Raw genomic sequence first — 24,594 nt, 5'->3', positions numbered from 1 at the left:
CAAGCCTAATATTTAAGTAATAACAGACCAGAGGGCAAAAATCCTATTTTCGGCTGTAAGTAGAGTTGATCTTTTCTACCATGCTTTTACCTCACTTGTGGCTTTTGCACAAAGAGCAATACAATAATTATGTGGCAAAGAAATTTAATGCTGTGTAACAAGCAAAAATTTACTACATGAAAAAGTGTGAGCTATTGCTTTGCTACAACTCTATTTTAATTAAAATTAAATTTTCTTCAATTTCAGTTTAATCTTGTTAAGCAATTCAGAGTCCTGATTATCTCTAAAAATAAACTGAAATTGTGGCTCAGAATGAAGCACAAAGAGGGAATACTGAGGAATGTTGAAATATATTCCATTACTTTCCTGACAGTCACAGTCACCACTGTGGAGTGAAGCCAGCTGCTGAGAAGATGATAAATACATTTAAATAAGTGGACACACATATATAAAAAAGGACTGATGCTTGCACTGATGTGATAGAAAACACAGAATTGAAGGAAAGTACTTCTTTAAAAAACCCCAGCCTCTTACTGGATTAATTTCTCACAAAAATTCAATCCTACTTATGAGTAGGAGTTGAAAAAGTGGCACTGACTCCTGGAAAGTGTTAATGGGCTCACAGAAAACACAGAAAAAGGAAACCTGAAACAATCAATCACACAAATTACTTAATATATTAATACGAATTTGCTACAGGCTATTATTTATCTTCCTTACAGAATGCTGTTGCACATATAATTAGATAGTATTAGACCTGTATTGATGAAACTTCATGTATCTATAAACCTATATAATTTAATGTCAAAATTAGATTTTTTTCTACGTATGCAAATTTGTTTAATAATTTTCCCATCAGAGCTTATTGAGCAGAATAAGGTATTACCTTAGATTAATTGGTTTAATTATACTTTCTTTTAAATTTATTCAATACTTTCCTGTCTCCTACTCTAAATAAGTAAATATTTCAAACTTTGCTAGTTAACCTCTAGCTTAAGTGTGTTTCCTCTATGAAAGGTGGTGTTTTTCTACCACTGCTTAGAAACGTGCTAATAAGTGTTGGTTTCCTATATTCTGGCTACTGAATTATGACATGAAACAATTTTCTTCTGTTCCTAGAAAACCAACACAACACAAATCTCTATAAGTAACCACCAATATAACTCAATTATTGTTGTGGGTTCTTTTTTTTCAATCCTTTACTTGAAGTCCTTTATATTGATGAGCTCTTTAGGCTCTGCATGGAACCACATTTTTCAAGCTGTACCTCAAAATGTGTTCTGTGAAGGCTACACATCTCATACCAAGGGTTGATTAATTAAAAAGTCATTCCACTTAGATCAAAAGCTTCTTAAAGTCATCTTTCACAATGTTCCTCAGAGGTTTCAGAATAAATTTGTGGGATTTTTTTGGCAAGTATTGGCCACATTCAGTGTGCATGGAACTTACATTAGGAACCTCAGCAGACAAAGTTTCTGCTTCCCCTGAATTATTTCCAAAGGGAATTCATTGAGACATAGGAGAAAGTGAAACTGTTATTTAACTCCATACCCAGGGCAGCTCCTGAAGGACATAACTAATGTGGAAGAGTTCCTGCAAGACAAGAAATTCTATAGTGTATCCTCCCTAACTCATCTCCTAATCATAAATACACTGAGATACACAGATGGCAACTTTTGCACAACCTGCCAGAAACCTCTCTGTTCCCTGCAGCAGAAACTATTTATATTTTTTAATTATTATTATATATTACATATTTTTACTATGATCAGATAACTTGACACTTGCAACAGCCAACTACCTGAATCAGAGCTGGCAGCAGGCAGCTGGAAATTTCCTCAGATCAGAAAAGCACATAGTCCATTGAATAATCAAGAGTCTGAAATAATTAAGACTAATTTCTGAAACTCTGAGTGCCTCTTTAGAGCAACTTCTATAAATACAAACCCCTCATTAGCTCAAGTGTTGCTCCATGAAGTTCTACACCAAGGATACTTCCAGCTGTGGTGCTTCCTGTCTGTATAAATTTTAAAAGAACAGTGAAAGCTACACCAGAGGATTTCCACAGTTTGGCACAGGAAGCCAATCTATATGAACACACCCACAATTAATAACCTGGAGGTATTTGTTTGAAATGCAAAATACTAGTAAAATTCATTCAGAAGCACCAATGATAACCAAGACCCAATGAATTTCCAGTACAGAATCTGGATCTGCAGCTAGAACCTGCATTAAAATAAATGGATTTTCACCCTCTAGAATCGTATGAATGAGTTTTTATGTAAAGCCCAAAGCTGAGTCAAGCTTAAGTTATTTGACTGGCTGGCTAATAGAAAACATACTGACAATGGAGACTTTTCTATATATTTATGCCTTTTCCAGTTCAAAGTCTAATCTAAAAGCTCTCTTAAAAGCATTTTATTCAAGTAACGATGGTAGAAATTGCTGTCAAAGCTTTTACAATGGTAAGCACCTGCAGGAAAGGAATTCAAGATTTCAAAAGCAGTGCAAGTTTCCAACTCATTTCACTTCAAAGACAAATCACCCAGACCTACCTTAAATTGTGTAATAGTCACCTTCCTGTTTGCCATGTGTTCCATTAGAAGGAACTTTTTTTTTTAATAAATAAATAAAAATAAGATTACATAACCTCCTTGTAACAGCTATGGTTTCTAACATGTCACATAAGAAATGTTTTCCTAATTTACCTCGTAGGAAGATTTTTTCCCTCTGTTCTCCTACTGAGAGGCTGTCAGGCTCTCAGAGTTTCAACCCAAAGTCTCTCAATAATTACTCATCTCTTGCTCACTTCAGGAGGACTCAATGGCACATAAATTTAAAAGGTAACTCTTGCTGAGCATCTGACCCCAAATATAAACATCCTATTATGCACTAGACAGCTAATGCTTCTTTTCCAGGTATTACTGTACTATCTTGTATTAGAAGACCCATATAACCTGAATGTATGTTCACAGTCACAGGATCAGATCATTTATTACTGTAAACTATCAAAATTTTACTGCAGCCATGCTTATGGCTTACTGAAGAAATGTTCAAATTAACATTCTCAGGTCAAGATACTAAAAACACAACTGAAAGTTCATTGTTTAGCCTAAAATATTTCAAAGAATGTTTTTTTTAAAAAGTATTTTAACCTTCAATTAAATAAGGACATAAATTATTTTCTGAAAATGATGCTGATTTGCTAATCCTATTTCAAAACCTTGAGTTAAATATCTTTATGTGGTGCTCATGTGTATGTAATTACTCTGTGGTTGATACTTAGGCAAGAACTCCACTGTACTTCTAAAATTATTAACTACAGTGCATTATATTACAACAATAAATATGTTTGGTACTTCCAACACACAAATTCTTTTCAGGTTGCTTTCAATTGGCAGCCTCACTGAGTAAAGCTGGAGTTGTTAATTGTTCTGCAGTACTGTGCATAGTGACATATTGGTATTACTCACACTAAATCTATGTGTGATTTTGGAGCAGGATTTCAAGCAATCAAGTGCTAATGTGCAATGCTAAAATACTTTCCTATCTTATCTGTGCTCAATATTAGGATGAATTACCAAACAGTTGATGTTTTCTGTTTTTTTTTTTCCAAAGTAATGTTACTGAAATATAAAGGACATGAATGAAATATAAGTTAATATAGACATCATTTGATGTTTTTTAAAGATCTTCATCAGACAATATGTTCTGAAATTCACACACTCAGAGGACACTGAAGCATTCACTCTGCACTTATTAGTTAACACAATTATTAATTAATAGAAAATACTAAATGCTGCTGAATTTTTTTTTTTTACATTCTTAGGAGATATGGAATGCTTTTCATATATCAAAATTATTACAGACTAAAACCATCACTACTCCTTATGTGGTCAAGGGACCACATGTACACCCTTCTCATAAACAGGCAGGGTTCTTAATAAATAGCTTACACATAAAAACCCAGATATTTTCTGCTCAAGTGTAAAATACAAGTGTCACTGAGATTACAAAAGAATTACTGCTCTTGCATTACAAAAAACATTTAACTATACAAAAATTATCTTTTCATTCATAATATGTGTATTTGGACAGAAGTTCACCTCTATGACAGTTTGAATATTATTATTTCTTAAAAAATAATAGTCATTGAACATAAAAGTAAATGTAGATCAAAGTAGAAGGAATAGCAGGGAAAGCTGGCCAGTTCCACAGAGAATTCTCATACTTCCAACTGAAGATTCTCTTTCAAACAACTGTGGGGCTTAGTCTACAATCAATACCAAGCAAGGGACAATAACTAGCAAAATGTTCATAATGACAGGCTACAATGAGCCTTCTCTGCCTCATGTCTTCCTAATGGTCACAGGAAGAAGTTTTAAACACAAACAAGAAAGCAGAATAGGGAAGGGAGAAATTCAGCTTGAATTTTGCTTGCTCAGAGAGAGGCTAATTTAAACAGCAGTCTGGCTGCTAATGAGATCCAAAAGAGTTCAGCCAGGTCTTACAAATTACTGACCCTTCCTGAAGGAAATACTGCAGGCCCCACCAAGAGATGGATGGATGGATGGATGGATGGATGGATGGATGGATGGATGGATACTGTGCAAAATATTTTGCACTGCTAATGGTGAAAAATGTGTGCATCAAAAATCAGTCAGCTGTAGACAAAATAGTGTTTGAGCATTAGACTAAAAAATAAAAATCAAATATAGCTGTTGCAGTGTATATCAACAACTTCTTCAAAGGGAAAAGAATGAGCTCCCTCTGTATTTTAGTGGGATTTTACTAAATCTTCACAGAAAATAGTATCTAATCCAAAGGGAAGACAGGCCCTGTATGATAATAGAGAAAATAATATAAGCAGAGGTAATGACAGTGGAGAAGGATGTGTGGACATGCATTGGCAAATTGAATTAATTCCCAAACACCCAACTTCAAATCATTTTCTGAAATGCTGTTGCACCAGCTACACAGATGTGACATTTTTTATCTCTATTAACTTGACCTTGCAGCAATTCAGAGGTGGAAAATTCCAACAAAATTCTGACTCTTGAGTCAACAGCAAAAGCCTAAAACTTTAAAATGCCCAGAACTTTAGACTGTATCTCCAGTTCTAGGAACCCTCCATTATTTTTATGCAATTCCAACAAAATTCTGACTCTTGAGTCAACAGCAAAAGCCTAAAAACTTTAAAATGCCCAGAATTTTAGACTGTATCTCCAGTTCTAGGAACCTCTCCATTATTTTTATGGTAAAAAACAAATGGCAGGTGCTTCCTAAAATTTTTACTCCATGAATTAATCTTTGTTGACTAAGAAGTTACTCCTTTTCATTTTTCATTAAATACAATAACAACCTTTGAAAACACTTTTTATATGTAACACAGTTGGTTTTTCAGCCATGATTTGGAAGAAGGAGCATTTAATCTCATGTCAATTTGGAGCATAAGTCTTCACTCTTCAGTATTTGGGCTTTTGTAAAATGCACCCCAGTTTTCCAGTGAGTACACATAAGGGCTTGAACATTATCAGACCAACTAAAAGGACTTCTGGTAAACACCTCGGCCCTTCTCAAGCAGGAAATTTTGCCTTAAAAAAAGTTTAACAGAAGGCAATAAAATTGTAAGTATAAAATTAATATACTTTTGATTTCGCTTCTGGGATAGAACGTGTAGAGATTTGAAGGAGCCAATTTGTTGTCATTCAAACAAAGTAGCAAAGGGCAACAAAGATTACAGTGAGGAAGAAAAGAACTCGAGTTGTCAATACTGTGTTGGTACAAATATATGAAAAATACATGTCCATGACATGCTGTAACATGCATCATTGTCATGACTGAACTGTAAATGCATTTAAAAGCACAAGTTAATTATCAAGTTTTCTAGTAATTATCTAGGATTTCCAGTATTAATGATGTCCTCTGCACCCAGCTCTACTCTTTTATTAAATCTAAGCAAACGCAAAATTATGTGGACAATTTTTTGAAGGGCATCTTTTAAATAGTAATAATGAAAATAAAAGAAGTATCCAATAATATAATACCTGTTTTCTAAGCAAAATTGGCTGCTGTACCCTCACACACATAAATAAGTTTTCATCCCAAATAAGCAGACTGAATACCCTACATGAGGTACATTCACAGCTCAGTTATTCAAGCACACAAAGTCTCAGCTGGACTATTGTTCCAACTGCAAGCCCCCACACTAAAAATTCCAGCAAATGGGTAAAATGTAACAAAGGAACTGAAAAAAGGTGGGGAGGATGTAATCTATAGCAAATATTTAACAGTGGGAGCACTATTGTTTTCTTTATCAACACAAAAATAAAAGGCACCAGATGATAATTCAAAGAACATGATTGATGCAAGCATAAGAAAAGCACACCATCAATGGGGCACAGAAGTCACTGGACTGATATTCTCAGCCCTGACATTTCTGAAACAACTGAAGCTTTCCTTCTACAGGAGTCAGGCATTTTCTTCCCCTCTTTAGCTCAAGTAAGTTCAGAGATGCCCTGTGAACTGAACTTTTCTGGATGAGCAAGTCAGTCTCTGCAATTAGAACATTCACAGTCTCTTGTTGAGGACAATTTACTGAATAAAGCTTAGTTTTTGCAAATTGCACATGCAAGATGCTGCACAGCCACCAGCCTCAATCAGAGCAATGGACTGAAGAGTCATCAGCGTTTTTTAGGAAGCACTCTACAACAACTGGAGCATCATTATCTACCAGCACTGGGAAGGCAGTATCAGAAGGCAATATTAGAAGCTGGAATGTGTATTTCCTCCAGTACACTCCCTCCAGAAGTGATTTCTACATCTGAGACAAAGGACAGCACCAAGGGAGAACCTGAAACAGAAGTAGGTGAGATTGCTGTACACTGCCTAAACATACTTGAGCACCAATTACCCATTTGTGCTTCTAATTGGTCTCACACTCAAATCACCACAGGCATGAGTACTCAAATTAGCACCTACACCCAGACAGAAATGCAATGTATGGGCACAATTACAGTTAGAACAAGAAGGTAATTCAGCTGCAAAAGTGCTCCTTCAAGCCTTAAATCATAACAAATGGTAAATTCTACTAATGCAGTTCAGTAGAAGCTAAAAATAAACCATCCTCTTCATCACTGAAATTTAAGGCCAAAGACTTTCTTCTACCTTATTTAAAACTGGATATATGAAAAAAATCCATCAGCTTTTAGCTAAAGGGAAATCCATGTTTTCATATTTGAAACAGAAACATGCTCACATCAAAATCTAGTCCAGGACACATCAGTGCCTCAGGTGTGCATCTGGATGTTTTATGGGGATTTATTTAAACATTCATTTCTTTTACTCTGTCTGCTTTATTCTTTTCTTCTTCTTTTTTTTTTCCCTGGCAGGATAAGACTTTCAAAAAGAGTTTAAATTCAGCGTCACAAATGACAGATACAAAACATGTTTGAGTTTGAGGCAATTTCTATTCTAATAATTACTAAAATATTAAACCATTCTCCTCTATAAATATTTTTAGTAAGCTAAAACCACTAAATTTGCAATGATATCTGTGTCATGAAGACAACTCTTACAACTCATTTAGCCTCAAAGAATGACAGAAATTGTGAGGTTGGAAAGGATCCACCCATGGTCATCTAGTCCAACCTCCCAGCTCAAGCAGGGTCTCTTCAGAACACATTACTCAGGATTGTGCCTAAATAGCTTTGGAAAATCTGTATTTTAAGAAAAAAAATTATAATGTGTTTTAATTATTCACACAAAATATTATTATTGTAATTTCCACTCAAATGCACTGATGCCTTTACATTCATGCGGCAATAAACCAAAAGGAGTGCAAAGGAAAAACAGAATATTCCAGTGGGCAGAATGAACAAACCTCGAATTCAATGTGTTCAAAATTCAGAATTCAACTAACTTTACAGTTGGGATTTTAGCTCTGTGGATTTCCCTGAACAACTCAGAAAATAGGAGCAGTAATATCTCCTCTGTTCAGGAATTCTAAATCTCAACTTTTTTTTTTTTTAAACATATGACAACCGATAATTAAGCATTAAACTTGTCAGAAAAATGACATGAAGAAGTCAATAAATGTCCAAAATAGGATTTTTTCTTTACTTGCAAAGCTTCCCAGATAAACTGTGTACAAAGTGCACATCAATTTGCTACGCAGGTTATCCATTAGCCTTCAGAAGTTTTTTTAAGAGACTAAGAAACAATAATTCCCACAATTTAATTCTTCAGTGAACAAGCAGTAGGTGACTGGAGTCCTGCTGGAAGACTGGGTATTGCAAAAGTCATGTTTAGCAAGTAAAAACCAGTGTGAGGATACCTGCCTTCTTATCACACCCACTTACTGGGATATCAGTGCATTAGCTCAGCTATAATAATTCAGGTTTGCTGGACTATCAGACCCAGTTTAAGCAAAGCAGCTGTAAACATTTGTGAGTATGCAGATCCTGACATACACAACTGATACATATTGATACAAGCAATCCCACATTTCAGAAAACCCAGGTGATGAATCTGACTAGATGAAGCTGTGCCTCCTTCAGCACTCTCAAGAACTGCTTATGACCTCTCAAGACCATTCCTTAAAGTAAGGGAAAAAACCAATATCATTAAGAGTTGGAGAGTATTTCAGAAAACTGACTAATGTATTTCTCACATGTCACGAACCACTTAATGAAAACTCTAAAATTAGATTTGATACTGTCATCTTCCTCATTGCACAGCACTGTGTGAAAAATCTTCTTTAATGCCTGCAATGTACAGACTGTAACAACATAAGTACCCACATTTCATCCATCCAATTCTCTTTAAAGTTAAAGCACACAAAACATTCACTGCTTCTTCCCATTCTGACAAATACTGCTATTTTTATCCTTTAGATTGGGACACAAATGAATACTTGCCATTGTTGTAATTGCATTAGATGGACATGTTAAATCAGGTGAATCAGTCACTTCTTCCACTGCCAATTACAACAGGTGTCACAGAAGTTCTCCCCTATTTTAATTTAAATGGCTGCATACCACCAACACACAAAGCACCTCCTTCTTTGTCCTAACAAAGACTGAAGTCCTGAAACTATGGATCAAGAGTGAAGATCAGGAAATTAATCATACAGCATAGCAGATAATAACAGTTGATTCAAATAACACAATATAATAGTTGATTCAAAAGAAAAGAAAAAAAAGAAGCCGAGTTTTAGTTAAAATGAACACCTCATTCTGTTGATTAATGTTTGGGTCAGAATGTAACTGTGGAAAAAACTGTGCACTTCAGACCATGCTTCTTGTATTTAATCCAGTAATTTGCTTCCCTTCCAATCCCACAGACACCTTTTCCACAAGTGCTGCACACAGTGTGCACTGACCAGCTGGGCTGTAAGGGAGAACATTTCAGGGTGTAACAGCTCTGGGGCTTTCTGACTTTGTGTCACAGTTCCCAGGTGCTTTTAGGCCATGCAGAGGTCACTTAAACTGCTACTTCATCTTAATACCTGTGTCAGCAAAAAAACAGCTGTCAGGCGGCATTTATTCAGAATTTGTGTTCCCTGATGGAGAGTCACAGCTCAGGCTGGGAGGAGCTCAGGATAGCACCCAGCCCCACCTGCCCAAAGCAGCGTCAGATGAAGCAGCTCCTCGGGTACCTTCTCTGGGAGAGAAACTGCCTGTGCAATCTGCTCCAGGGTCTGCCCACCCAGCAGTAAATCTGGTGTTCACAGTACCCAAATATTCAACAATGGAAAATGAAAGACAGGATTTTTTTTATCTTAAGGCAAGACATTAAGATGTCTGCTCACAAGCTGACCCATGGTGAGGTGTGCACGCCAGGAGAAGAACATCCTAGATCTCAGCGCTTTTCTACAAGTTTCAGTTGTCCTTTTCTGCGGTAAAAGAACCATCAGGGAGCAGTTTTGTAGGAGCTTACATGAATGGAAACTCCTGCCTAAATTTTTTTTTAATGCCATGAAGTTGAAGGAGCAATTGAGACAAAGTATTTTAAGAAACAAAAGCCCTGTAGAAACAAAGCAGAAAGAACCTGACCCAAAACCAGGAAAGACATTAAAATTCAAGAATTATCTCTGCCAGGATCACAGAGATTTTAACTTAGAAATCAGTGTAGATTTGTGTAGCTAAAAATTACTTTATCAAGATTTATGTTACCATTTGAAAGCCTCTTGCAGTTTTTCTACATATGCTTTAGGATTTGTAAATCTATTACAGGATTTGTAATTCAACTTCTCATCTTACAAAGCAAATCAGAGATGTACCTAAATCTTATCTTAAAGCACTGATTCCTAAATTAGGGCTTCAGAGTTCACAATTACAGGTCCTTTGAGTAAATCAGAGGATAAACCCAGACTCTAGAAACACAGATGTATTTTGTTTAAGATGAAATTGCCAGAAACTCAAAAATAAAATTGAAGCTGTAACTTCTGGAAAACATTGTTGACCAGACTACTGCTCCTGCTTAAGTTCTTTCAGCATAGCTCTTTACCAGGCTTTGGTGTGTTGCATTAAAGAACAAAAAATTACACAAACAAAGCATGAGTGATGCCCAGCAGTTATGACACCAACTTAAAATCCATGCATGCCTTCCTCATTTGTCTTCTGCTTTGCAATTTATTTCTTTTTTTTTTTTTTAATTTATGTATTAGACAGCAGCCAAGCTGCTCTTTGAAGCAGGACACTTCCTCCAGTATCCTGAGCCTCAGAAAGTAATACTTTCACTTCAAAACCAGAATACTAATATAAAAAAGGGGTAAGAGCATCTAATGACCTAGGATGACTCTAAAGTAAAATTAATTAAACACAGTGATAGTTATTTAGTACCTACATTTTTTGGTACTACTGAATTTCATGCCATCCACCCCACCCCTTGAAAAAAAACCCCAAAAAATAAACCCAAACCAAAAATACTTCAATTAAATGACCCAGATAGCATTCATACAACTCTTCGAACACAAATCATCTGATGTTAACTGAAGATATTTTCCACTCATGTCATCTTTGCAAAGCTGTATTCCCTTTCAGGAGAACTTTAGAAACATTCCTCAGGAAAGTCCATGCCAGGCATTGTATCTCATTTTTCAGTGAGCAGCACGTTCCACTACTGGCCCAGAGAAATATTTTGACTCTTACCAGCAAAACTCAAAGACATATCTATTGCAGCAGTGTTGGGAGGGAGCAGAATAACATAAAAGGGAATTAATTCTTAGTTTTACCTCACCTTTAGAACTAATTTACTACTACAGTAAGGAAAATCGATTTTACACAAAAATTACCATACAAAAATTACTACTGCCCATGTTATAACTGCAAAAGGTTTGGCAGAGTGTGGTTCAGAGTATGCAAAATACTGCTGAAAATCCCTTGCAGTCATGGATTAAACTAGACTTGGCAGAAATCACTCAGTGAACTAGCTGAAAGACCACTGATGCTTGGAAATCAAGAAAAAAACCCCAACAAACCTAGGCATTTTAAAACATGAGTAAGCCAGCTATTCTAAATTTAGTCTCTTTGTTATGAGCATTATACCAGAAAGGAATAGACTGTCACCACGTGTCAGCTTTAGCTGACATCTGGTAGAAGAAAAAAAAAATTCCCTCCAAGTTAGGCAGCACAAGCTGCCTAATTTGTTCATTGCATATTTTGTAAAGGGTGGTCCCAATAGCACAATATTTTAAACAAGTATGCAAATCATTATATTATTATTCTAAAAGATCTATGACATCAATGAGGTTTTAAATAACCCAAGGGGCTTCACTCTTTTTTTGTTTCATTAACTCAATAGACCCACCTGCCAGCTATGCAAAATTACTATATAAGAAGTACTGGAAGTTACACACACTTTGTGCAAATGCTTTTCTTAATTGAAATTGAAACAGTTCTCAAAGTTTCACAGGTTTATCAAAATCATTCTTATTACCTGGTTCTGCACATGAAAAACATATCAGAAAAACAAAAGCCTCTACCAGCAGTTTCCCACTCTGGAATTGTACCCATCACACAGCAAATACTGACTGGCACCTCTGCATACAGGATAATCCAGGAGCACTGAAGAAACCAGCGTGGTGAGCTGTGACTGCCTCCTTGTCAGACACTCTCTCACTTGTATGAAATTCCCTGATATTGCAGAGCTGACCCTTGGTGGTTTTTCCAGCACTCAGGGTGCTTTTTTTCCAGCACTATCCCCTTCCCAAAATGAATTTTCATGTTTTCACAGAGCAAACACCATAACATTTTAAATTTTTTATGTAGAGGAGAGGAAAGAACACATTTGGATCAAATCTCATGTAGTCTCTAATTGCAGAAAGGAGTCCTGCACGTTGTACTAACAGCAGTAAATCCATCTAAAGCCCCTTACATGTGAAGTCCCCACACCTCCAGTGATGCTGAGTGAATTTAGGCAACTGTGTAAACTGGCTGCTAACATCACACCTAAAGACCATGCAGGCAGAGGAAGCTCCACTCATCCATGGATCACCACTGGACATGCTTCCTCACTTCTTCCCCATCCAAATGGATTTTCCAAGGCTACATTCTGCCATATCTAAGGAACCTTCACCAGCCAAACTGCAGCAAGGGTAGGCTGTGATATTGAGCAGACAACAGGTTGAACAAAGATCTTAAGAGAACACTAGTTGGAGGAAAATGTAGATTCATTCATCAGCTCTGCTGGCCTGGGAACCCTGAATGATGAGGGAGCTCATGGATGTCACACTGAGGTCATAAAGATCTTGGCAAGTTCATGGTGATGGGAAGAGATTCATGAGGACATGATGAAAGAAAGAAAATATCACTTCCATCACCTTTGAGAAGGTGGATCTGGATCAGCCATACATGAGTCACTGTGAGGGTGACAAAACAAATAATCTTGGAAATAATTTCCAAAAAACCATGAAGAACAAAAAGATCACTGGGAGTGGTATGAAGCTGACTAATGAAATGAAGCATTTGACTTAAAAAGAGAATCTGAGAGACACAGAATTGTTTACTCTTGAACAAAGAAGACTTGTGGGGAATCTCATCAAAGTGTGTAAGTAACTGATGGGGATGTGGAAGATTGGAGCCTGATTGTTTTTCTGGGGTGTTCAGGGGCAACAGGCACAAACTGAAATACAGGAAATTCCCCTTAACAGCAAAAAACCCCAAACTATTTTATGGTGACAGTAATCAAGGACTCAAAGAGGCTGTACAGGTGCTTGTAGATGCTTAAAACCAAACAGGAAAATGACCCAGAAAACTTTCTGTAGGTGACTCTGCTCTGAGCAGGTGGCTGGTCCTTCAACAATCTGCTCAGGTCCCTGGTCAAGCTCAAGTATTGTCCAATTCTTTTCTCCTGGAACCCCTTAACTGACACCAGGATCAGGGATATCCCAGGCACTCCATGATCCACGACACCCTGGAGCACACTGTCACTGAAATCAATTCCTTCCTCTTTCCCATCCCACCACCTCTTCCCACTCTGAAAACACTGCAAGTCTAAAGAAAAAAGAAACAAAAAACAAACAACTCCCCCTCCCCCCCCAAAAAAATCCCAAAAATGAACACAAGTATCTTTGAAAAGTACAAGCAAAACGCTTTGGAAAATTGGCCAAACCTGAACTGCAGTGGATTACTCATGTCTTTCAGAGCTCTGCAGAAGAAAACTATAGAATATGATAGTACTCATTTATGCAATGATGAAATATTTTCCACATCTCCATTTCAAGACTATTAGGTTTCCTTTTGGGGGAGTTCCTACCTGTCTGAAAGTAGGAAGAGGTGCTATTATCTTTTTTATGCAGCTGCTGGATATGGTAAAGCAGTGGGCTGAAACAGAGATCAAGTCATGTTAAAGATGGTTTGGTTTAGTCTGGCTTTCAGTATTCAAACAGCACTAGGAAAAAAATTCAATTATAAAAGTAATTATAGCTTTAATTGCTTAAACAATCAGCCAGCTGACTTTATGGTGCTCTTGCTAGTGTGCAGGTGTACTTGCAGGTGCTGGCTGCAACATGTAAGAGTTACACTGTGGAATGCCAACTTCAGCACAGGAGGGAGGATAAAATTACACAGTAATACAGACACTTACAAATATATGAGAAAGATATGGAATCCTTATAAGGAAACACTATATATATATATATATATATATGCTTTACCTTTCTGTGAGGTTTATCTGTTCTGGTCTGACATTTTTCCCTTTTGGACACAATTATGGTTGAATCTGACCAAGTCTGCACTATGAGACAGTCGTGTTTCTGGCAATTACAGACCCATTAATAACTATGTATAGATAATAACCTACCAGAAATGCCTGTCTTTGACACATCATCTTAGCAGCATGCTTGAATAAAACACAGTCTTCTTCAAAAACTTCCTCTGTACATACAAAATCAATGAGAAAAAGGCACAGCTTACTGTGAATTGTGTCCAAAATGGTCAAAATGTTCAACCACATAACTTTTACTTCTTCCCTATATTTTATCAACTTTGACATAGAAAAATCAAGGTTTTTTTAAAAAAAAATTAAAATAAATTAACGTATTTTCAAAATCTATTTTCTGTGTGCAAAACTAAATTAACACTTAATAAAACACTAAATGCAGGTTAAATTCACAAAAACATTTTGCCACCCAGCATTTCTTTCAATTGAACTTAACCTTTCATTGAAAAATTAACAGCCAGTTTTAAATCTACACTGTCTTAACAGTCTTATTTGGAAGGAATGTTAAATTCTGACATTAATATATTTTTTTTAAATGTACAAAACATCACCTGCAATGGAAGAAGGTGATAATTAGACTCAACTATTAGAAACACAGGAAAGATAGGCATAGCACACTGAGGTTATTCTACTATCATATTACAATCAGAGTTTTGGAGCCTACAAAACCAGGAAAAAACAGCAATGCCAGAGAAGGGTGTCAAGTAGCAAAGAAATGGCCACAGAGCACATGGTCCATAAAAAGGAGCCTCCCATCCCAAATTTGTGCAAAGAAAACTGATTTCAACCAGACTTTGCAGGAGCAGGTTCCAAGACACCAGCTGGGTGCACTGCCATGCAGTGATGTTTGCTGTTTTGTGAGCACATAATAAATCAGCTCACTTGCACAAATTGTGCTGGGCTGAAGTATGTCAGTAAAGCTATGGCAGGATTCATTGCAATTATGACTGCACAAAAGATTCAAATATTCTAAATTCATTTGTAAGCTGGGTAGCTTCAAAAGTCTAATCTGGACTCCATTTAAAATGTTATTTTTGCTGGATGAGAGAAAAAGCAGCTTCACTGGAAAACATTCTGTAGTGAGTCACAGCTGTTCAGTAGTAGTTTGAAACAGTCTGAAATGTCGAAAACATTGAGAAGTCCTCTGCAACTTCTAAGGCATCAGGAAGAATTTAGTCATTATGTTTTCCACTGAGCTAATTTTGCAGCATAGGAAGTGCTGATTTGTTGTTTTCAAATAATCTGGTCTTCATCACTCGTACATTCCATTTCTCTTATAAATTCAAATTTTTAAATAACTTTTGCTTGAAACTGAGGAAAGTTTTGACCATATGTTTTATGATAACATTTGCAAAAGTCAAATTATAAAAACAGTGCTAGCAAGCTATTCTGGTATCATTGCCAGTGCTTTCTCCTCTCTTCTTCTAATTAATTAATAAAATCACAATGTTTTCAACTCAAATTTGCTTCCAAGAAAAAATATATAGGCAGCTTAGTAGAAGATGAAGTGATATCTGGTATGCAGTACAGAGGTCCAGACACTCAAATCAGTGAGCCTAAAATATCTCAATGTCCAACTAATTCTCTCATTTTTAAATCCATGCAAATCTAACTGAAATCCAGACAGGAGGAAAAACTAAAAACTAAAACCCAGAAATCCAAAAATCTCAGAGTATGTAATTTGATACTTACATAGAAGCTTACTTGCTTTACCATATCCTGAAAAATCTCAAGAGGCAGATCATGGATTTAGACACCTCTTGAACCATTACTGCTACAGATATTATTGAAAATCTGCTGAAATTATTACCAGTTGCATTCCGTATTTAAAGGCCAGTATTTTCCAAAGATTTACTCCTCTATTGCATTAGCACTGATTTTTGCTCATTCAGGAATAACACAGTGTATCAGATGGAGCAGTGTAGTTGGTCTGCATAAAACTCTGCATTTTTTTATGGCAACCACTGAAGTCCAAAATCAAATGATCAAGAATACATGTACACATTTATACACACACCTAAATTGTAATATCAAACTTCAGCTTTTCTTTTTCCTCAGCTCCTCAAGGAAAATCAAAGCACAGTGCACAGAAGCCTGACGGTAGACAGTAAAACTCTGCATTTTTTTATGGCAACCACTGAAATTATGCAGTAAGTCCAAAATCAAATTATCAAGAATACATGTAAACATATGTACACACACCTAAATTGTAATATCAAACTTCAGCTTTTCTTTTTCCTCAGCTCCTCAAGGAAAATCAAAGCACAGTGCACAGAAGCCTGACGGTAGACAGCCATATTACAACAAATTATATTTGTATTTCATTTATCCAATGTTATTAGTAGAAAGAAAACACAAATTTTGAAAACGAAAAGAAAAAAATTATTCCCAGAATCATTTCCACTGCCACAGAGGCAAGCACAGAAAATATATTATTGTGACTGTGTCTTGTTCTTGAAAAGAACAGACAAACCAGGGCTGAGGACATCTTGTAAAAAGTCATGATGATTTATAACAAACCATTTTAGAACATATGTTGCATATGCATGGTTAAAACCATTACACAATGTTCTATTTTCCAGCTAACTTCTGCTCAGCTGCTGACTTCAGAGGAGTAAAATATCATGAAGTGGAGGACAGAAAGGACAAACTCAGGTATTAGGCAGGGCACACCTAAACCTACAGAATCACAGGGCTGACTGAAAAATAAACTGGCACACACTTCCATGCCAGCAAGCACCCATTTACCCACGCTGCAAGCAGTGGCAGCAGTCCCCCATGGTTGCTGTAGAAGAACTGGGCAAGCTTCATTAAAGAATGGCACATTTCTAAAGATGTAAACGTCACAGGGTTTTTATGATGCATATTGGGTGTCTAAATTTTGTCCAACTGAGTGTGGTGGGTAAACCTTGGCCAGCTTCCAGACCCTACCCTATTCCACAGGGTAAGAGGAAAGTAAGATGGAAAAGATCACTGATCAGAGTAAAGACAGAGAGATCACTTACCAATTACCACCATGGGCAAAACAGTGTCAGCAACTGCCAGTTAAAATAGATTTGGACAGTGAGAAACAAACCCAGAGAGATTAGAACAGCACTGTCACCCTGCCCTTTTCCAGGCTCAGCTTCACTCCCCTGCCTGTCCAGCAACCTTGTCCCTTCTTAAATACACTTTCAGAGGCATCAGTGACTTTGCTGATGGCCTCAGCTGTGGCCTGCAGTGGATCAAATCCTGAACAATTCCTTGCCTTCCTTGCCCCTGCCTCTGAAATCAAATCCTATTAGAAATGTTTGAGGAATGCTCATGTCAGTTTTTCTGTGTGAATAATGTGCACTATGCACAATTGCAGGGACACTGTGCATTTCCTGTGTCACTGATTTTTTCACCCAAATTCCTGTGATATGGCTCACATGACCAGCTGTTAACCACAACCTGAACCACGCATGACTTCCAAACACACCCCTTTTTTTACTGTTATAACCTCTGCATAACAATTCCCTAAAACAACATTACACTTCAAACTCCAGCTGATACCATAAGATTGCATTTTACAGCTGTTATATTTCAGCATTTTAAAGCTCACAGTATTTTCTATGATGCCATCTGAACTCTTCATGAAATAATTTCTATTCCCCCTCTGCACAGATAGGGATTCTATTATGAGGCACCTTATCTCAGGGGCAGGGTTTTTAGTGCTTATCACAATGCCACTTTTCTATTTACATAGTAGGATTGACAAATAGATTCTATCCATATTTTTGTTTACTGAGCCATTTCCTGTGTGGAAACAAATTTGATTTGAAACAGCTCTGAAGTCTAGCAATGGAGAAATCTAATATGTGTCTGTCATATGAAGGTGGGTGAAAGGAAGTGCAGCAATCAAAAAGTCAAAATGGAAAAAGGAAACTAGACAGGGAAAGCACTAAAGTTTTACACTATTCTTCTAAACTTTATTTTCAAGACAACTTTTGCTACACAAATCTATTTCCTCATCAAGCTTCTTAATTCTATATGATGACTTCCTTGAATTCCACCCCCTGGATCTATTTAATTTCAAAAGCAGGAACACAGAAGAAAGATTTCTAAAAATGAAGGACACTAGTCTCTAGCAGTCAGAATCACAAAGAGAGAAATTATGCTCACAAAGGATTCTATGATTGTTTCAGGACTGATAGAACTTAGGATTGGAAGAATCTTAAGAACAGAAGAATTAAATTATGAAACAGAGCTGCAGAAACTTTCACATAAGTGCTGTTCACTTCTCCTTCTCATCATTACTTTTTCCCCTTTGTTAAACAGAGATCAATAAAATCATTCTGCTCGTAGGTAGTTGGCATCTCAAATCCATCCTCCAGCTATTTCTATACATTCGAGATGATTCATATGCAGAACTGCAGCATTTAATCTTCATGAAACAGAAAATGTGAGCTGAAACCTCATGAGAACTCCAAAATTCTCTCAGAACTATTACATAAATCCCATTCTAAAATGTTGTCAACTCTGAGAAAAGATCTGTAAATTATACCATTTCCTGAAAACTTTTTTTTCTAGGAAAATACTGAAGCATTCTAGTACTGTGATACCACTGAGAAATTTATTTGCAGACTAAAAGAACAGGAGAAACAAAGGCAGCAGCATAAAAATCCAAGTTTCCTACCTTTTATTCACCAAGTACAAGACTAGTTTTGGATCACTCATCCTACCAGGAATTTCCCAGTAAAAGGGAGAATGCTGGTAGGAGCAGCCTCGAGATTGTGATAGTAACAGTTCTTCTGGCAAAGTGTGAAGTGCAGATGGTGTCAAAGATATGCCAATAACTTAAGCAGGAGCTTCCAATAAAATCTCTTGTAGTGCTTATTACACTCTGTGAATCAAAGTGAAAGGGGCAGCCCGGGTTCTCTGGCTCTTTTATCCCACACTAGGCAGTTTAACTACTGTACATCCAAGAGCATCCCCCAGGGAAAAGCCTGCACTCCAGATGCATTTGTGTCTGTCCCAGACATGAGCTACCTCTAAGCAAGTCAATTCACAGTCCCCAGAGAAGCAAAATCATCATCAGAAACACAGGAATTACTTCCATCTGATCTACCTTCCAGTGACAAAACTACTAAAAAAAAGGGGTTGTCTCAAGTATTCCTTTGAGTCTTTCCAGCTCATCATGGCACTCAATGATCAAATGATCTTGAGCATGGTGACCTGCTGCTGCCTATGAATGCTGCTCAGAGATTTCAAACCACAGAGAATCCACACTAAGGCTTCTACCAGAAACCATCAATGCACTTGTAACACCGTTGTCCATATAATTAAGCTTCTCTTTCCCAAACTGGAGATTGGAATGCACACCACAGATGAGATAATTTACTGACAGAAAACTAACACATAAGGTTTAAACACTGAAGTGGCATCTTCATGGTGTATCTGTTTTAATTAGCTTTACTTTTCATGTAGGGTAAATAAAACATTAAGGAGTCAGCCAGACAGAGACACCACAAACTGTTTTTCAAATAGCTCCATGAAATGAGCAAGAATAAAGCTTGAAGAGTGTTATATTTACCTCTGTAGCTCCCAGGGCACTTTTAAGAACAGTGGGTCAGGTACACTGAGACACTGAGAAAATGTGCAATTTCTTTCCCACTGAGCTGTCAAGGCATTCATGCTGTGAATAGCTAACACCCTTCTTTGACAACCAGGCAAATATTTCTATTTTCTGCCATTCTAGGCATGACGTATCTCCACGTTGCCTCTGTTGATTTAGTGCCAATTCAAGTCAAACTTTAGATGTCTGAGACAGTAACCGGACAAAATACTCTTGATGAAGTCTTGTCTCAAACTCATAGACTGCTGCTTAATACATTTCCAAATAGTTAGATAGTAAAAAGGGCTGTAAAGCTGAAAAAGCTGCAGAGAAGCAGAACACACACTCACTGAACAGCCAGAATGGAGATTTAAGCAGCACATACAAGTCAAATATGCTGCTGCTTCTATTTATTGTTAACATTACTTCAAAAACACCCCACGTAAAATTATATAAGAGGATGTTGTTCCTTGAAATCAATTCTGTATTTCCCATCTTTCAAAAATACATGTATTTAGAGAAGCATAATTAATAACCAAGTCTATCTGGACAAGGTTAAATGAACACATCCTATTCAAGTGATAGTAGCATATAGATAATATAAGCATTATTCTTTCTTAATACTTAAAAAAATATAAATATCTAATGACATTTCACTTGCACCTACTGACCAAAACTTTTCATTTCTGATACTATGAAAGAGGAAGACAGAATGAAGGGAATAATTCTTTCAGTGGGAATAGATGCTTGATCAGTACTTCACAGTCTTGGCTTTTGTTCATGGGATAAGAAAAAACAGGTAGTAATAATGGTTCAGTGTGTGAATACTCAAATCCAAAACACTATAAACTATTGAGAGTGAGGACTTTGTGCCAAGAATTTAAAGCACTTTTGAGACTGGATTCCATCCTTTAAGCCATGCTGCATTACACAGTGTTTCCTTACTCAGAGCCTCTCTTGCCAGCAAGATTTGGTTTAGTGTTTTAACTCCCGTTCTTACAATCTACTGAGAATTAAAATGCACATTAAGTGACTAAGCCCTGACCAGTACTTACCAATACTGGCATAGCCAGGTGTGGATGGATCTCCCCCGCTGTTCAAGGAGACCATAAAAGCTTTATCAGCAAGGTCTGCAGTCTTTGGCAAGTCACAAGGATCAGTGTAAACAAGAACACCACCAAACCCTGCATCTTCCAGCAGAGAAAGCTGAGGAAACAAAGCAACACAGGTGACCATTAACAACAACAGTGTCAAAAAACATCTATTTTTTTTTAATTACTGCTGAGATAGAGGCTTTCCCATGCACCGGGTTCTCACCACAGAGTGCTCTGTGCCAAGCTGCACTGCCAAAGTGCTTGTAGCACATAGGTTTTCCTATGATATAAACACCACGCTGAAAATGCCTCAGTTTTGAAAATAATGTCACTAAAACACCTTGAGTTTACTTTCCCTATTATCCTTGTTATTATCTGCAAGATTTTCTTGCTTAGTTTACATCTTCAAGGACAAAGCACATACCGAATGTTTGTCTACACTGGCATCACGCTTCCACAGGATTCTGGACACAGTTAGTCTTCAATGAAGAGAGAAAACAGGAATTTACAGAACATGAAAAAAAAAATTAAAACTCTAGTCTATCTACCCAAATATTTGGATCTGGCTCCTGTCATCTTTTATTTTGTCTCATTAGAACATCAAAGTTTGAGTTGGAACTGGCAGTTGGAGTTTCCAAATATCCACAGATCTGGGCCAGAATATCAGACAAACTTCCCCCAAAGTCAAGAACAAAAGCATCCAAGTACCATAAACTGCAGCAGCTTTTTTGACTGGAAAACCTCAGGTTTTTTCTTTCATAGAGAACTGAAAAATAAGAGGATTTTATTCCAAAATGGCCAAAATCAAATTGTAATGTGGCAAATACTCCCATGAAATGACATGACCTTTCTGTGTAATGCTCTGCATATTTGGAATTGACTGAAGACTACTCACTGATACAATGCTATATTAATTTTTCAGACAGAAATAACTCAGGTATTTAAGAATTATCTTACTATTCATTGGGCTGCTTTACTGATGACTTTCCAAATGTCTCCAAATGGTCTGAGGAATGACTGCAGGTACATGATGTTTCTACACAACTCCGATTTCACAGGAGTCTGAGGACTTTTTACTACACTTCTGTTTCTCAGATCAGTTGTCTTCTTCCTTTTACATTTTATAACCTTTTTTCTTCTTGCCTATGTATATAATCTTCAATTTATCTCCTAGCTGCTGGTATTAAGGAATGTTTATGCACAGTTATTTGTGGCTTTACAAGTATGTAAATTACATGAATATATGGCATTCAGTCTGAGCCTCATAAGCATTTGGTGTTCAGTTCTGCTTTACTCAATAGCTAAGACAGAAAAAAATATAAAAATAGCAGCCTAGTATTTGCAATATGCTAAAAATAGCAAAGTACTATTTGCCATTTCTCTAAGTAAATGTATCTAATATTGTGCTTTGCTAAGACCTTGACACTCGTCTGAATTCAGATAAGCAGATGCAAGTTGAACCTGTGAGTCACATAATCCTACCTATCTCACACAAACAAGCAATCCACAGATGAAAAGGGATGTTTTGAGAGACCTCTAGTCAGACGAGTAGGAGAATGAGAGAAGGTGATTAGCTCAGATGCAAAAATATATTACAGACCTTAAATGTAATGCAGGAATAGGGATTTCCCAAATGGTAGGTTCATTTATTATTGTATTGTTCTGTTTTCAATTCATGTTTGTATTCAGATATTCAGGATCTGATTGCACAAAAAGTAGGGTGGGAGAATTAGGGACACATCATAGCTAAATGATGTAACGGGGGATTTAAAATAACTGTTGCCTTTTCCTGCCTCCATATCCAGTATCTTTTTATTAATCCCTGGATTATTTAATAGTACACAAAACAGGAAATACAGATTTTTTTAAAGAGAATTTTAAAAACTTTGCACTTAAAAAAAAATCTCTATTAAATCCCACAGTTTTAGTGAGAGAAAGTAACTACACGTCTGCTATTCACCAAGTGCAGCAACCACTGCTGCCATGGCTACAATCTCTAGTAAGGAGTTGTGTCACACATGTGAAATTACAAAACAGCTTTCAGATTTCAGCTATAATTGCTGCTTTTTAACTTTACAACAGTGACAGCACAACTATATCAACAATAAATGTGCATTGTTGATTCCATTTTCATCTTAAATACGTCAACACTTTACCAGCCATAAATTGTCCAAGCACAAAGAAGCCAAAGAAGGTTCTGCATAGTTTTTTACATGTCAGAAGATTGTAGATTAATTCCTGCAGGTAAACCAGTGCACATCTGTTCAAATGAATGGATTATTTTAGATTGCAAAATCATCCAACAGCAAAATCTGCTCCTTATGATTTTGGATTTATGCATTGTCTCTCTCCCAAAGCCATAAACATCTCAGAACAAACTGGAAACAGCAGAACCCTTGAAAACAGATGCTGGTGCCCACTCTTAACCCTTTAGTTATTTATGGCTGCTTAAGTCCTCAGTTTTTGGAGTTACTTTAAAAAATGTGACTGTTTCAATTCAGTATATTAAATCACCCCATAAAACATTCTGGACTCAATTTAATCTAATATGAGACACCTGCTGCTTACCAAAGGCCCTGTCCTGTACCTGGGGACAGCTTAGCCTTGTAAACTCTACACACCACCAGGCACCATTAAATTGCCTTTTAAAGATGATATGGCTGAAGCAGTGAAGAGACAGATTGCAACAGTCTACAGAACTCAGTTTGGCTCTAAGGGGAAAACCCAAAGCTGCTTCTCCATTTTAACTGCACCATCTCTGAGATGTGGCAGAGGAAACATTTCCCTGTCTGAAGTCAAAAGTGCCTACAAATGTAGTTCTCATTTTCACAAGTCACTTACGTGAATGGATTTCACACTATTGAAAGTGTATCCTCACACCTGGACACAGATAATCACACTAATAGATAATATTAGGCTGCTCACTGAAACTTCTCAGAGGTTTTTGAAGGTTTTTCTACATCAAAAATATTTCTGTGCCTGGCAAAGTAACAAAACCCTAAATAAAGAGATAAAACATACTTTAGCTACAAGCACATTAGATATCTTTAGACACTTAAGGACTTTTTTTTAATACTTAAAATGGCAGTGTACACTACTTAAATCTCCTTAAAGCTGCATACAGAATTACAAAAATTATATTTTACACAATAACTGCCTAAGTGTAAATGACATCACAGTTCATTAGACAACAAAGGCCTTTAAGTGTCAGCTACTGACAGCAAAGTTAATTTGGGATCATGTTGTTACTCTAACATACAACCTCCTCCATGTAGCATCAGGCCAAAATTCTTCCTCTTCCTAAAGGCAGATTCACAATCCCACTGTTTATTTCAAGTCCACTCAGTGCTAACAAAGCAAACCATGGACATAACACATTCGTAAAATAAGAAGTAAAATCCTGTCTATATCTCTATATAATTGTAATCCCCTTTTCTCTGTCCCTTCCAGGTGAACTTCACAAAAATGTATGCAGAATTTTATAATCAAAGCCATAATACATATGGAGCGTGGAAACAAAAATAAAGAAAAACTAATCATTAAAGAAAAAAAATGTATATCAAAACCACATTAAAAATACATGTTTGTACCTAATACATATTATTTGGAGTAAAAGCAAATATATTAATGTTTCTAAAATCTCCTATTGTCATTATACTTCAGTGCAATTATCAGCATTAATTAGACAAATAACAGTAATCC

At 36.7% G+C, this 24,594-nt stretch overlaps 1 protein-coding gene across 9 annotated transcripts in view; it reads right to left on the bottom strand.

The window, feature by feature from the left end:
• Window positions 1-24,594, bottom strand: part of NAALADL2 (N-acetylated alpha-linked acidic dipeptidase like 2) — a 413,787-nt gene that overhangs the window by 108,723 nt on the left and 280,470 nt on the right. For all 9 annotated transcript variants that reach the window (XM_039713916.1, XM_039713917.1, XM_039713918.1 and 6 more), the window contains one exon: window positions 20,854-21,004. In XM_039713916.1, the coding sequence (XP_039569850.1) occupies window positions 20,854-21,004 (151 nt within the window). The remainder of the gene's footprint in view (window positions 1-20,853; window positions 21,005-24,594) is intronic.

The sequence above is a fragment of the Passer montanus genome, unplaced genomic scaffold, assembly GCF_014805655.1.
Source record: "Passer montanus isolate IOZ18808 unplaced genomic scaffold, ASM1480565v1 scaffold29, whole genome shotgun sequence".
Taxonomy (NCBI): domain Eukaryota; kingdom Metazoa; phylum Chordata; class Aves; order Passeriformes; family Passeridae; genus Passer; species Passer montanus.
The sequence above is the reverse complement of the archived record's forward strand: the minus strand, read 5'-3'. Positions and strand labels throughout refer to the sequence as shown.